At 34.5% G+C, this 14,338-nt stretch overlaps 1 protein-coding gene across 2 annotated transcripts in view; it reads left to right on the forward strand.

Moving 5' to 3' along the window:
- Nucleotides 1-14,338, forward strand: part of HNF1B (HNF1 homeobox B) — a 45,345-nt gene that overhangs the window by 2,162 nt on the left and 28,845 nt on the right. For both annotated transcript variants that reach the window (XM_063452735.1, XM_063452742.1), the window contains exons 2-4: nt 9,034-9,233; nt 9,760-10,015; nt 11,536-11,780. In XM_063452735.1, coding sequence (XP_063308805.1) covers nt 9,034-9,233; nt 9,760-10,015; nt 11,536-11,780 — 701 coding nt within the window. The remainder of the gene's footprint in view (nt 1-9,033; nt 9,234-9,759; nt 10,016-11,535; nt 11,781-14,338) is intronic.

The following is a 14,338-nucleotide window of genomic DNA, read 5'->3' on the forward strand; positions in this document are numbered from 1 at the left end:
TATTTGAGTGTGTGTTTATTTATAGGTGTGTGTGTGTGTGTGTGTGTGTGTGTCTGTGTCTGTGTGTGTGTGTGTGTGTGTAAGTGTAAGTGTAATATAATACAAAGTACATTATTAAGATTTTAGCAGTTTTCTAAGTGACTATGAGAACACACATATATTCAGTTACTGTTACATTATTATATATCCGAGATTCTTTAGTTAAAAAAAAAATGTTTTCAGGAACAGGAAATCCCCTGGGTTTAATTAATACAAACATTATATTATATCAATAATGTTAAACATAGTATACAGTAAATACCCAATAATCCTATTAATGCCAGGGGCGTGGAAAAACAAATCTTAACTTCTCTGGTACCAGTGAAAGGGACAATATTATGTATTAAATATTCACCTACGCTCGATGCATTGTGGGAGATATAGCTATACAATAACACAAGAATGGATTGTGTAAATATATTTGTTAAATCCTCTACAGGAGTGTTTTAGGTAAGCTTTTTTTTTTAAAAAAAAAAAATTGTTTTTAGTTTTGGTCTTGTAGATGTGTTTTGACCTCTTATATATTGTAATACAGATGCATTACCTTTACTGATAAATCTGATTTCTTTTTTTTTCAATACTTTGTGCATTTGCATACATGTGTAAGTATCATTTTGTAAATTTAGTATAATTCAGTTCTTTGGTATATTTTTCCAGTTGTGAAGAAAATTGTGAGAAATATCCAGGTTCAGTAGGTTGGTATTTTAATTGAATATAGCTAATAATGGGATTTATTCACTAAACAGCGATCTTACAAGTGACCTGTAAAACATAGATGTAAACAGTCAACTTAGAAAACTAGTTGCCCACCTGAACTCCTAAGTTTGTTTTTTTAACTTTGCTGTTTTTTTCAGTAAGGGGCATGTCAACTAAACTGTGAGATTACAACTGACTTGCCAAATGTAGATTTTAATAGCAGAGCTGTTGTAGATAAATAATTTTTAAAAGTTTTTCCAACAGATTGTGATCATTTGAAAAGTTTATCCAAAACAATTAAATCGAGGCCATGGTTATTTGGTCCTGAATGTTGCAAATTAATTCTAACTTCTCCACACCATAATGATGCGAGAACAGACAGCATACTATTATGCAAATATTCTCATAACTATATTAAATATCATAAATATAAATAACAAGCAAACCAGTTCTTTCATCACTGGTCATTGGTTTAGTTTATATTAGTAACCTACATAAATTCAACTTTGATCTATTTTTAGGATAAAATGTGTTTCACCTTTGTAAAATATACATTGTATATTTCAAAGCCACACCTAATATCCCTTCTAGTTAGAACTCAAAATAAATCTTGCTCCACCTGCGTCTGACGGTGACTGAATAAATCGACATAGAAAAAAGTTATTATTCTAGGCATACTATGAATGTCCAAATCATCACCAGACAACATACACTAGCTGGACTATTTACTAAACTCTGAATTGTTGCAAATTAAAATCCAACTGCAAACTAATGCAAAAATAGCCGAACTGTGATTATCGTTGAGGTGGAGAATTTTCTTCAAATTATCTAGGTTTGCCTTAATTGTGCAATTCTGATTTAAATTCACTACAGTTCAGAGTTTTGTGAATAACAGTGAATTGAAAGCTAAATTGCAAAATTAAGGCTGCAATGTTAGTTTGGAAAAGGGTTCTCAACACAGCTATAGTCACAATTTATTTTATTTATTATTATTGTTATTTTTTTTTTTTTGCCTTAATTTTGCAATTACATTTTTTATTTTCTAGAATTCTAGAATTTTCTAGAATTCAGTGTTTTTTTCCTGGAAGATTAGCCAAGGAGAAGTAAAATATATTTGCTCCCTCTTTTGTCACTAAATAGGGTCCGTCCACTAAACAGAGACTTTTGGACGGTGGCTTGAGATTTGACTTGCCAAATTTACACCAAAAAATAAGAGAGTCTGACTTCTCTTGAAATATATATTGTTTTCAAACTAGGCTATTTTGCCACAAGTTTAGTCAGTTCTAAAGTATAAACAACTTTATTGAATAGACTGCATAGTTTTAGCAATTTAAAAGAGTAAAGCAAAGAGGTGTAATCTAGAGCTTTACTTTAATGTATTTGTTTATTTTGGAGGAAGGTGACAGTTCTGCACTCTATCTGCAATAGCAAACAGTTATATTAATGTCCTGCCTTATTGTTGGTGAATGTTTACAAAAGCTTTACTCGGAGTTCAAAAAGTATCCATTTTGCATATTTTTGAGGTGGGTGTGTGTTTGCCAGCTGCCTTTGTGTGCATTGCGCCATATGTTCACCTTTTCTAATATTCTTGTAAAGACTGAAGACACAAACTATTACTAATCAACCTGATAATTCCTCACAAAACAAACCGGACATTTACATCACTTGGTAGTTTTTCAAATTTTTAGTTATTAAAATGCAATTTGTTTTATTTTTATTAATCAAAATAAAATGTATTGATCCCCTTAATTCATCCCCTCTCTTAACCAGCCAGAAACATATAAAAACACAAAAAACTTTTAGCACAAGATAAAATTTTTTTATTTTTAGCACCCTTTTATAGTCCACTTAAGAATGCAAATTTTATATATAAAGTGAAATATAATTAGAAATTCCCCACTTCAAAACATATATATCTTGCTATAAACACGCATCTTGTTTCTATGGGTAAATAGACATTTAGTGCTGAATTTGCAATAACCCCAAACATATTGCAACTTGTTAAAATAATTAATTAAAATTTTGTATCACGGTCTGACAGGAGGAAAAATTGTAAACGTTGTGGCTCTATTCAATAAACACTGATTTGTGGTTCGTCAACAGTTGACATATAATTTAGACCGAGTTAGATTTGTAGTGAGTTAAATATTGACTTTCAAAATTTGTAACAAATCACCTTCTAGCAAATAAACGATTAGAGCCTGTTTTTGAGGTGTATAATTATTCAATTAAAATCAATGTTATAATAAAAATAGGTGACGTGTATTATTGGATAATGTTCGGTACAATATTAGCCATAAACATCTAGTGATATTTTTTAACCAACTCTTTTTTTTTAATCAAACATATCAGACTTGACTGAGATATAACCACCATTAAACTGTTTCCGTTTCTAAAGATATTTTCTGGCTGTTCAAAGGTAAATATATACTGTGAACCTTTGTACACACTTTATATAAGTGGGAATGGATGATTCTTTGGTCTTTCTCAGCAAACATTTTCCTAAAATAAATATTTTAAGTTAACAAAAAATCGTACTGAAAATATATCTTTAGTATTAGCATCCCACCACACTTTAGTAACTAAGGTAGCTTGCTAATGTACAAAATATATATATATAGTTAGCTTGAATATAATTTGCTATAATTTATAAATTACATTTGGCTTTGTCATTCATAAATAAGGTGGATATATCTTTATTTTTAAATTAAATGTGACTACACAAACACAATCATTTGTGTGTGTGTATATATATATATATATACACTCTCCTTATATCCTTACACAAACCAACTTATAGTATATAAACAGCTAAACAGCTTTATAAAGTTCCCAGAAATAATAATATAGCTTAATTCCAGGAAACTGAGATTTGTGGAGATCTGAAAAAGTCAGAAAAATTAATTGAAAATTTCAGTTCAAAATACCTAATCTAGAAAAAAATCTTCAATTCAGTTTATCTGGCCCAATATTTCCAGCTCTATCGTCACATCGTCACAATTTATAGCTACTAAAATTTTTGGGTTTTGCTCGCTTTAAATAATGGCCTCATCAAATTATTTTAGTTTAAGAAGTTTGGATTTTGCTAAAGGTGATATCAAAAGCATTTGTATTAATGAGACAGAATTAAATAAAACATGGAATTTGTCTAAAGTTAAATAAAAAAACGTAAATTTTGCACCCCCAAAACTGGCATACATTACAAACTATGTACTTAGTTCTAACGTAATATCCACGCTTTATCTTTTTACCTGTGTGATGGCGCTATGTCCTTCAATAGGCTAATTATTTAGGTTGAGTTAAATTTCAAATTTAAGACCAAAGGAGGCCTGGAAGAATAGCTGATTTAGATCATTTTTCTAGCTGAGCAATTAAGACCTTAAATTTGAAATTCACTTTGAATTTCAGACAATTTAATAACCTTGTCCGTGTTTTTGTTTTGGTTTGTTTTGTTTTTATCATGTCTATGTTTGTAGATTATTATTCTTTTTTATTTTTTTTTATTTAAAGTGTGAAAATATGCCACTAAACAACTTTTCAAAAACTGCAGATTTGTAAATCACAGATTTCCTCCTATAGAGATTGAATAGATGCACTCCATTATAGAATGTCATGAAGTACAGATTGTTGTGGCACTAACATTATGTTTCTCGCAGCAACCAGTCTGTTCAGGAAACTTTGACTACAGGCAATGCTATTACCATTAATGCTTCAGGATCTTAATGTACCAGTGACTCCAATGTAAATGGGAAAAGCCAGAAAAGAATCACATAGCCACGCACCACTGACCCATTGCTTGTTTAAGGCACCTTTGATTAAGCTTGTTAGCTTTTCCTGAAATTTATGGCCTTTCTATAGTATGTTACACCATAAAACCAAATTATCTCAATGTGTATCCAACAACATTATTTTAATAATTTTTACTTGGTAATGTGAGCACCTTTATATTCAAGGCTATTATTGTATATTTTCTATTTTATTCACCCCCCAGGTGTCCTGCATCTACAGACTATGCAGATGACAAAATATACATATTACTTCCATTTAAGATCTGCAATTTCAACGGTTTCGGGAGCTTGAATTGCTTTACTACAACCCATTCTGCAGAATACACCACTAAAAGTAGGAGGAGGTCCAAAAGCAGCAGGGATTAGCTTTCGCTGATGTGATCTAAGCTAATAATGCTGTTTGTAAATTGGTGTACTGGAGAATAGCTAAGACAGGTCATTGTGGAATCTGTATATGTTGTCATATGCATTGCTATTTATTGCAGTTCATAGACCTTAACCGGCAACTACTAGCCTATTCCTATTGAATAGGCAGAGTCACTGCAATTACAATACAAAGCTATGTGTTTCATTGTGATGACTTCAGTGGAGGACATACAAGGGCATTGTAAAGTTTTAGGTCAAAATTACAAAACTGGTAAAATGATTAAACTACACTATTTTCCAACATTATCTTGAGCTACAAATTGCTATTTCCTTTTAAGTTCTTTGTAATGCTCAGTTAATAAATTTAAATCCCAAGAGTTTATATTGCTGCATTCTTTCATTTTTATAAAACAGTCTGGTTATATGTCACTGGTTTACATTTCTACCACTGTTTGTTAACAGTATGTGTCTGCTATTCTTTTGATGCACTTTTTTTTCTTTAGAATTTGATATCAAACACATCTGACAGGGTTATTCACTAAAGTGAAGTTTGCAAAGCGGAATTCAAAGCGAATTTCATCGTTTAGGCTAAAAAAAAGCAGATTGATTAAAAAAAAAATCTCAAAATCAATTCTGTTTTCAGGCAATTCTCACTTTAGTAAATAACCCTATTAGCGTATACAATGTACGTTTAGAAATTAGATGACCTTGACATTTTTCATAGCAAAGTCCTGTCTATCTTGAGCAGGCTTCCCCAAACTCCAGCCCTCCAGATGTTGCTGAACTACAACTCCCATGATTCTCAGCCTATCTATTTCATTCATAGAATCATGGGAGTTGTAGTTCAGCAACATCTGGACGCCAGAGTTTGGGGAAGCCTGATCTAGAGTCTTCAAATGGTATAATTAAATGGGTCATAATATTGATTCTCATGGAAACCCTACACTGCCGTGATATTAAGTCAAGGTTTTGAGCGGTGACAGTACAATTAGTAAGAAAAGCTCCAAATGAGAAAGTCAAGTATTGCCAACTCTTATTAGATTATAAATGACTCCCCTCCTGACTGTGTGACCCGTAGAATCTGCCCACTTTTGCCCATTCCATGAAGCTTAGTATTTAAACCTTTCAGAGTGTGACCTTTGAGTCATAGTTTCGAGGCCAAGCAGTAAATTATTGTGAAATGAAAATCTAATTTGTAAATTTATTGGAACATTTTGCTAACCCAACTGCATGGCACTTTTGTTCATACATTTTGCAAATTAGGCGAAAGAGTAATATGAAACTTGGTACTGTTATGACTTTTACAATGCTTTTATTTGTTTTAATTGAAACTCAGTTTTTAGTAAATACACCTCATAATGCTGAAAGAGTTTATATATATTTTTCATCACTATTTATCACATTGTAATAGTTTATTATATTGAAACCTAAATCAGTGCACAAGAAATCTTTAGTATATTTTTAGAATAGATTTGCTGTGTTTTATTTGCTCTAATTCCTATCATTTTTTATTTTTAAATTATGATTACGGTAATCACAATTTGATATTTTAATAATTTAATGAAAAGTAGCTGCAAAGATCTTTGTACCATGACAGGAAATACTTAGAGCTTATCGTTTTTATTTATATATTTTTGAATAAGTTTAGGTGTTGTATATTTATTTACTTTATCAGTCTGGGGTTATTCTGTCTCAGCAGAGATGAGTTCAGTAACATGTAACAAAACACCTGCATGGCTTTGTATGTACCTTTTAGATTGTAAGCTAATTTTAGCATGGTTCTCCTAACCTACTGTTCCAGTATGTCAATTATTTTTTGTTGAAATTTAGCATTTGTTTTGTTTACCTATTGTACAGCGCAGCGGAATATATTGTCTCTATATAAGTAATTGTAATTCCAGAGCACTACCCAATTATCTCCCCAATCCAGGGCTGTATTTACCACAAGGTAAACAAGGCATTTGCCTAGGGTGGCAGTTTCAGGGGGGTGCCAAAATACGCCACCCCAAGCTCCCAAACAAATGCCTTGTTTGCCTGATGTCCTGGGGCTGTCCTTCTTAGCCCTCTCCGCAAGGTGTTAAACTACTAATATTCTAGCCATGCGGCAAGGAAGCGCTGTCCTCCGCTCTTCTTGCTCTCTCACGCTCTGTGAGTGAGTGTAGCTGTCAGTGTGTGTCTGTGAGTGAGTGAAAGTGTGTCTGTCAGAGTGTGTCAAACCAGTGAGGATGGGTATTTCTGTGAGTGATTGTGTGTCTGTAATTTTATGTGTATCCGAGAGTGTGTGTCTGTCAGTGAGTGGGTGTGTCAGTGTGTGTTGATTAAACAGTGTGTGCCAATGACTGCATGTGTGTGCCAATGACTATGTGTGTGCCAATGACTGTGTATCTGTCAATGAGGGCCTGTGTCTGTCAGTCAAAAAAGTGGCCTTGACACAAATTGGGGGGGGGGGGGGGGGAATTTAGATTTGAGGGGTTGCCCGAATTTAGTTGTGCCTAGGGCAGCACAAATCCAAAATACACCACTGCCCCAATCCCTTCTAAACTGGGTCTGAATAAGAAATTTTAAATGGGAAAAGATCGGTGCAAATTGTGTGAAATCTGAAATTTCTGCTTGCACTTCCTTACATGTAAGGTGGAAATACAATAGAAATTTGTTTTTTTCACGTGAATGCAAATTGTTAATGCGTAATTCAACAAACATTCAGGCAGACATATGGACACAACAAAGCATGAAGCAAATATTTTACTGTTATGAAAAAAAACACACACATACAAATGCACTAAAGCAAATGATATGAAAAAACAGGCAATAAACTACACAACAATAACTGTTATGTAAGGTGGAGCAATAGTAGTCAAATCAATATTATCTGATTAGTATCTAGGAGAACAATCATATCACAAGCGATAAGAAGGTGAAACCTCAAGATATGGAGGTCTTGGAGCAATCCTACACCTGAGTCCACATTAAAAGAGACTCACCAAGGTGGACACAGGGCTAAGAAAGTGAGCACATTAGGCACAAATAAGGGGCGTGGGGGGGGGGGGGGGGGGGAGGAGGTTATCACATCCCATTGATGAACTGCTTTGGTTAGTGGGTTTGAGGTAGTAGTCTGCTGTGAAATTCCCACCCATTGTTGAAATCAAGGGGTCTTTGATAATAGAGATGTTTGATTTTTTTTGTCCTCCTTCAAGACAATAAGGCATTCCTGTTGTCCCCATCTGTGCAGTATGTTATGCTCTGGTCCCTTAGTCACTGAGTGGTGATGAGGTGAAGTGCATCACCAGGGGCTATTGAGAACTTTAACATCTTAAGCCATCCAGAAGTATTTACTTGGGTTGTTTCAGCCATAATAGTACGGTAAATAAACTTTAGATGACGACAGGGAATTTACCTGTATTGATCTTCATTGATGCCACTAACTTGTATGTTCTGCAACCTGGTCCAGTCACGTAGACCCACCACATAGGTTTTTTTTTGTTTTGTTTTTTGAAGATGTGCTTGGATATTATTTGTTATTTTTAACTCTTACCACTATGTGAGTAGACAGATCACAGCTGTTGGGTGATTGCTTCTGTCTAGTGTTTCTTCCATGGTTTTCATCTGGATATTATACACAAATGTAAACATCCCAATCTCATAATAGGTAGTAAAACCATTTTGATAATCCGGTAGTGCAAGGCCTTTTCATATATTTTCTGTCTGGTTCAGGAGCTTTCTCTGTCTCCCATCCATCCTGTTTTTAAACATTATAAAAGTGACTGGTTCATTCCAACCTAATAACCCACTCCTTTTAAATTAATGTAAGGTGTCGTTTGATAATCTTTATTTTTTTAATAGGCCTGCACAACTCAAATTTGACAACTTTATTAAAATAACATTCAAAAATACATTTTACAGGGTTTGTATCAAGTAACAAAAATATGTATAATAGATCACACAGACAGATTGAAGAAAACAAAAAGATTGAGATGGTTTTAAGATTTGGATTTAACAGAAATATCCTGTCCGTATATCTTTCCATTTCACAATGTTGTCATATCTTTAATATCACAAATGCAAAGAATTACAGTTTAATCATAACTATGCAATTATTCTTGATTAGTTATATTGTTGTGACTTCAGCTGTTTGATTGTGTTACAGTGAGGATCCGTGGAGAGCAGCAAAGATGATAAAAGGTTATATGCAGCAGCACAACATTCCCCAAAGGGAAGTGGTGGATATTACGGGTTTGAACCAATCCCATCTCTCACAACACCTCAACAAAGGAACACCAATGAAGACCCAAAAACGAGCTGCTTTATACACTTGGTACGTGCGGAAACAAAGAGAGATTTTAAGACGTAAGTATTATAAAAATCTGCATTTCTGCATGATATGTTACTGAATTCTGATCATTTTGCTGGCCACTGTTGTTGTCAAAATCCATAATGGGTTAGAGAACTTTTACCAGAATAGTGCTGCCAAAGTACCCATTGCTTTTGTACTGAAAAAAATATTGCATTTGTTTATATAATATAATTTATTGATACAAAAATAATAATAACGTCCCTTTTATATGAATATGTACAATGTACTAATGAAGAGATCAGAGAGTTATTCATTACGTAAAGAATAGTAATTTTTTGGGAAACCCAGCTGCACAGTTATATATATATATAAAATGTATATTTTGGAATATCTACTAGTTGGAAGAGTAGAAAACTGGCCAAATGTCCTGTCGCTGGATCTTTGCTTGGAATGTCTTCTGCTATTTAGCTGTACCTTTTGATTGGCTCTTGCTTAAATCTGTTCTTTAATGAATATAAATTATTGTGCATAGGCGCTGTTTCTGTAGATCAGATCAAATATTCTCACTTTTATTTTCAGAATTCAACCAGGGTACTGGGAATATGACAGACAAAAGCAGTCAGGATCAGCTGCTGTTTCTCTTTCCAGAGTTCAACCAGCAAGCTCATGTCCCAGGGCAGCCTGATGACTCCTGTTCAGAGCCTGCTAATAAAAAAATGAGACGCAACCGCTTCAAATGGGGTCCTGCATCACAACACATTCTCTACCAAGCTTACGAAAGGCAAAAGAATCCCAGCAAGGAAGAGAGAGAAGCTTTAGTTGAAGAGTGTAACAGGTAAAATAAATGCTACTTTCACACTTGTATCCTTTGGATCACTGCTAAATTCCGATTAGGTCAAATAAATGATGCAACAATTACGTTTAAAATAGAAACATAGAATGTGACGCAGATAAGAACCATTCGGCCCATCTAGTCTGCCCAATTTTATAAAGACTTTCATTAGTCCCTGGCCTTATCTTATAGTTAGGATAGCCTTATGCCTAACCCACGCATACCAACAAACTTTAAGGCCTGTGGTTTCTAACCATTTTTTGCCAAAGCACAGGGCTTACTTTCATTTTCACTTGTGTCCACAGTTTAGTATCAATTAAGGTGTAAATTAATGTCAAAGAACTGTTACTTACTAAAAAGTAGAATGCATTACTGTGGAAGAACTGGGTGCCTCACATGGGGAGACACTAGTTTATGGAGATTAGAGTATACAAATATAGTGTTATTTTGAATTAAGAAACTACTTTTAACACACGCCCTTAGATTTGAAACTGTTTTTACAATTTATGGGTTTTTATTTTAACTATATCTTATAACTTGTATCGACCATATTTCTGTGTATGCTTTATAATTTCCTATTTAAAAAAATATATATATATATATATATCTTTCATAGGTTTAGAATAAAAGTATATATATATATATAATTTCATTCTAAGTGTATTTATATATTATTTATATGGAATTGTAATATTTTATTAATTATATATTTAGGCAGAAATTCCAGAGAATTGAATTAGCAAGCCTTATATTTGACCATGTAACTTTCCAAAACCCCATACAACCTGTACATGGAGAGTATTGTTGTACTTGTGAGACATTCTTGAACACAAATGTGAGTGTTTTAGAGCAGTGAAACTTGACATCATCAGTGAAAGTGCATTTTGTTTGTTTGAAAAATGCAAAAAATAAAAATATGAACGCTAACTTTGGCCAGGGTTTGTGACTAAATGGCTACTAAGAAAGACTGGACATAACCAATTTTTAGTACTCTTGGTTGTCTACTTTTGCAAATGGTATGCCATGACGGGGGTAATTTTCATTCCTGGGCTGTTATAGGTTCTCAAGGGCAACATAACCAAATCTGGCAAATTTCAATTTGTAAAAACTGAAATGGGCAAGCCCTATATATGACCCTGTAACTTTCCAAAACACTATGAAACCTGTACATGGGGGGGATCGTTGTACTCATCGGACATGACAGCTTACAAACAAGTCTGTTTTATTGCGGTAAAAGCTAACAGCATTATGACATTCACACTTAAAATGCCACGCAGAACTTGGAAAATAAAAATTTCTTATAGTTATAGTTACATAGTTTATTTTCATATTAGAATATGTTTCATACATAAATATTTGATGTGAAATGAAAGCCCTGTTTCTCATGAACAAATGATTTAGAATAAGTATGCTTAAACAAACATAAAGCTCAATTTCTAGGTTTTAGTTTGGTTCAGAACTTGTACAATTGCCTCCGTCCTTAAAGAGTTAATATTAACCCTTTTGGTTCTTTTTTTTAATAGAGCAGAGTGTCTTCAGCGTGGTGTTTCTCCATCAAAGGCACATGGACTAGGGTCAAACTTGGTCACAGAAGTACGTGTTTATAACTGGTTTGCAAACAGAAGGAAAGAAGAAGCATTTCGTCAGAAACTGGCTATGGACGCTTACAGCACTGGAACACCACACTCTCATAGCATGAACCCTCTCCTGTCACATGCATCGCCACACCACACTCAACAAAGCTCTTCTCCTCCAAGCAAACTGCAAGGTAGGAATGCAAAAACTGCACTTCTACAATTTCTTGAGTTTCATGTTAGCATTTTCATAATATTTTTTTTTAAATGTGCATCTTACAATCATGATAAGTATGTTAAGAAGGATAAATGAGAACTGTAGCTTTGGTTATCACTTGGGAGGAGGAACACACAGTGCGTATGGTCCTTTCTGTAAGAAGGTAGGGATTTTACCATGCTAGTGAAAGTACATAAAACTGCGTGCCGGTGGTATGTGGCCAACAAGGGGCCTGACTTGCTACTCTGAAACAGCTGTTCCTGTGCAGGTGCTTGTTTTTGAAATGCGGTAATAGGTAAAAGCACACTGTAAGCCTTCCCCATTAATTAAAAATAATTGTATATGAATGGTGCTAGCTGAATATATATCCCCCTTCCAACCTACCCTGTGAACTGAAAAGACATAACTTGGAAACGTTGTCCCCGAAACAGCTTATCTCCACTTACAACAAGTTAGCATGGTTGCAAACCTTCTGTTTCTGTAAATATACAGCTTACAGCAGAAGTATAAAGCACAGAGTTTTAGATTCTTAACCCGAGTATGTCCTCTTACTACTTCTGCCCCTCTTTCATCTTTCTTGTGCCAGGCAGCTATGGACCACTGTATGCTGCCAGATAGATACTATATTCTGGCTGCTAACACAACTCAAGTGCGTTTGACAAGTTTTGTCCTCATATTAATAATAAAAAGATTTGCATCTCTCTGCAGCATAACACTGCCCCTGTAGCCACACCTCCTCTTTTTACAAATCGTTTTCCTGATTTAAAGTACAGGGAGGATAAAACGTGAATATAATGCCAAAACATACCAAAAATAGTTTTGGTGTGTGAGGCATATTCAATTGTTCTCTAGGCAGAAACTTTTTCATTATTCATCTCATCATAACCACTTCAGGTCAGTGTAGAGAGGCAAAGAGTCTTAAGCCTGGTTTTATGTAAAACCACTGTATATTGTTTTGACTATGCTCCTGTCATCTGCAACCCTGCCACGGTTTGCCACTTGTCTAACACATAAGTTCCCAACGATATAGGCCCGGGCTGCACACATTTGAACAACTCTGATTTAAATTAAACTAATCCAAAATTATATGACAACAAATGGGGAGACATTGCATTCATGCTCCTCACGCCATAATTGCTGCAATGCACTGCAATCATTATGAAGCTTACAGTGCCCCTTTCGTCAGAATTCCATTTTCAAGATACGCTCCGTGATTACTATATTGAGGAATTTTTTTTCACATGAGTGGCGAGACACTAGTAAGAAACATACAACTGTCTACATAAACTTACATTACCAAATGTGATTGGTCAGTGTTATTGCAATTGAAAACAAACTATAGGCTGCAAAAATATATTTTTGGTTGTTGTTGATATACATTAATTGGTTATCCTAACATGGTTTATGCATTTAGTTGGCCTGGCACCTGTTGACATGTTCTAGCAAATAGTGTTTTTGTATCTGGCCTGTATCTCACTAAAAATATAGTAAATCGTCACCTTCTGTTTTTGGCTACAATTTAAATTGTTTTTCCTTTCTACATGTCTATCTTTTTTATAATAGTGTCTGCTCTCTGCAAGTTATGTAAATTATTTGCGTTTGTGTATCGGTAACTTGACTTAATACATGTATTTAATTTTTATTTTTTTAATGTATGTAGATATCTGTAGGCTAAGCGTATTGTGATAGCCTTTAAGGTTATATTTACAGGATGGATGCTGGTTTTTTTTTATTATTGATTTTGTTGATGTTCTATCTGTACCTTTTGTTAGAAAGGTATATTGGCATATCCATTTAATCAGGGGACATGAGCAACAGTGTTCTATTGTTGATCTACATCCAGGTGATAACATTTATGTCTGGAGGAAAAATTATGTAAAGAAAACTCTGTGTGTATAAAATACCAAAACAATCAGACTGTAGAAGATAGCTAGTGACGGGATAAAGTGAGTAGCTGGTAAAAGGCATTGTATGATAAGAACACCATTGTTCTTCTACCTGTAATCTACATGACATCCAACTCAAGTGGCAAACAAATGAAAGCAGACTTCTGACAAGCACAAAGGTCAAAACAGGGTCAGAGTTGGGTCACAATCTCTTCTTTCCCAGAACTGATCTTTCTGATGAACGGACTTGTTTTAATAAGCTCCCGACTATTAGTTTATAAGATATTTTATATATCCGGGTCTAGGTCTCTCAAGACAAATGCATATTACCTCAATATACCAGAATGATGCCACTCTCAGGGAGAATATTAATAAGCAATTAGTACTTTTCATTACATGGGCTAAGGGTCACTTTATAATGCTCCTCCACCACCCCAGACTTTCTTAACCTGTGACCTACTGCTACTTTCCATTCTGTGTCCTGACAGTTTCGTCGGGTTTTCATGTATGGCGCAGCCAAACTGGTAAATCCACTTTTGGCAGCTCCATAACTTTGCCCTCTCTAAGACGAGCACATGCCCAGTTGTTCCAAATCGCGTCACGTCCTCGGTGGGAGGAGGTGACGCAAGCCTGGAGTTAGGTAAGAAAT

The sequence above is a fragment of the Pelobates fuscus genome, chromosome 1 (assembly GCF_036172605.1).
Source record: "Pelobates fuscus isolate aPelFus1 chromosome 1, aPelFus1.pri, whole genome shotgun sequence".
Classification (NCBI taxonomy): domain Eukaryota; kingdom Metazoa; phylum Chordata; class Amphibia; order Anura; family Pelobatidae; genus Pelobates; species Pelobates fuscus.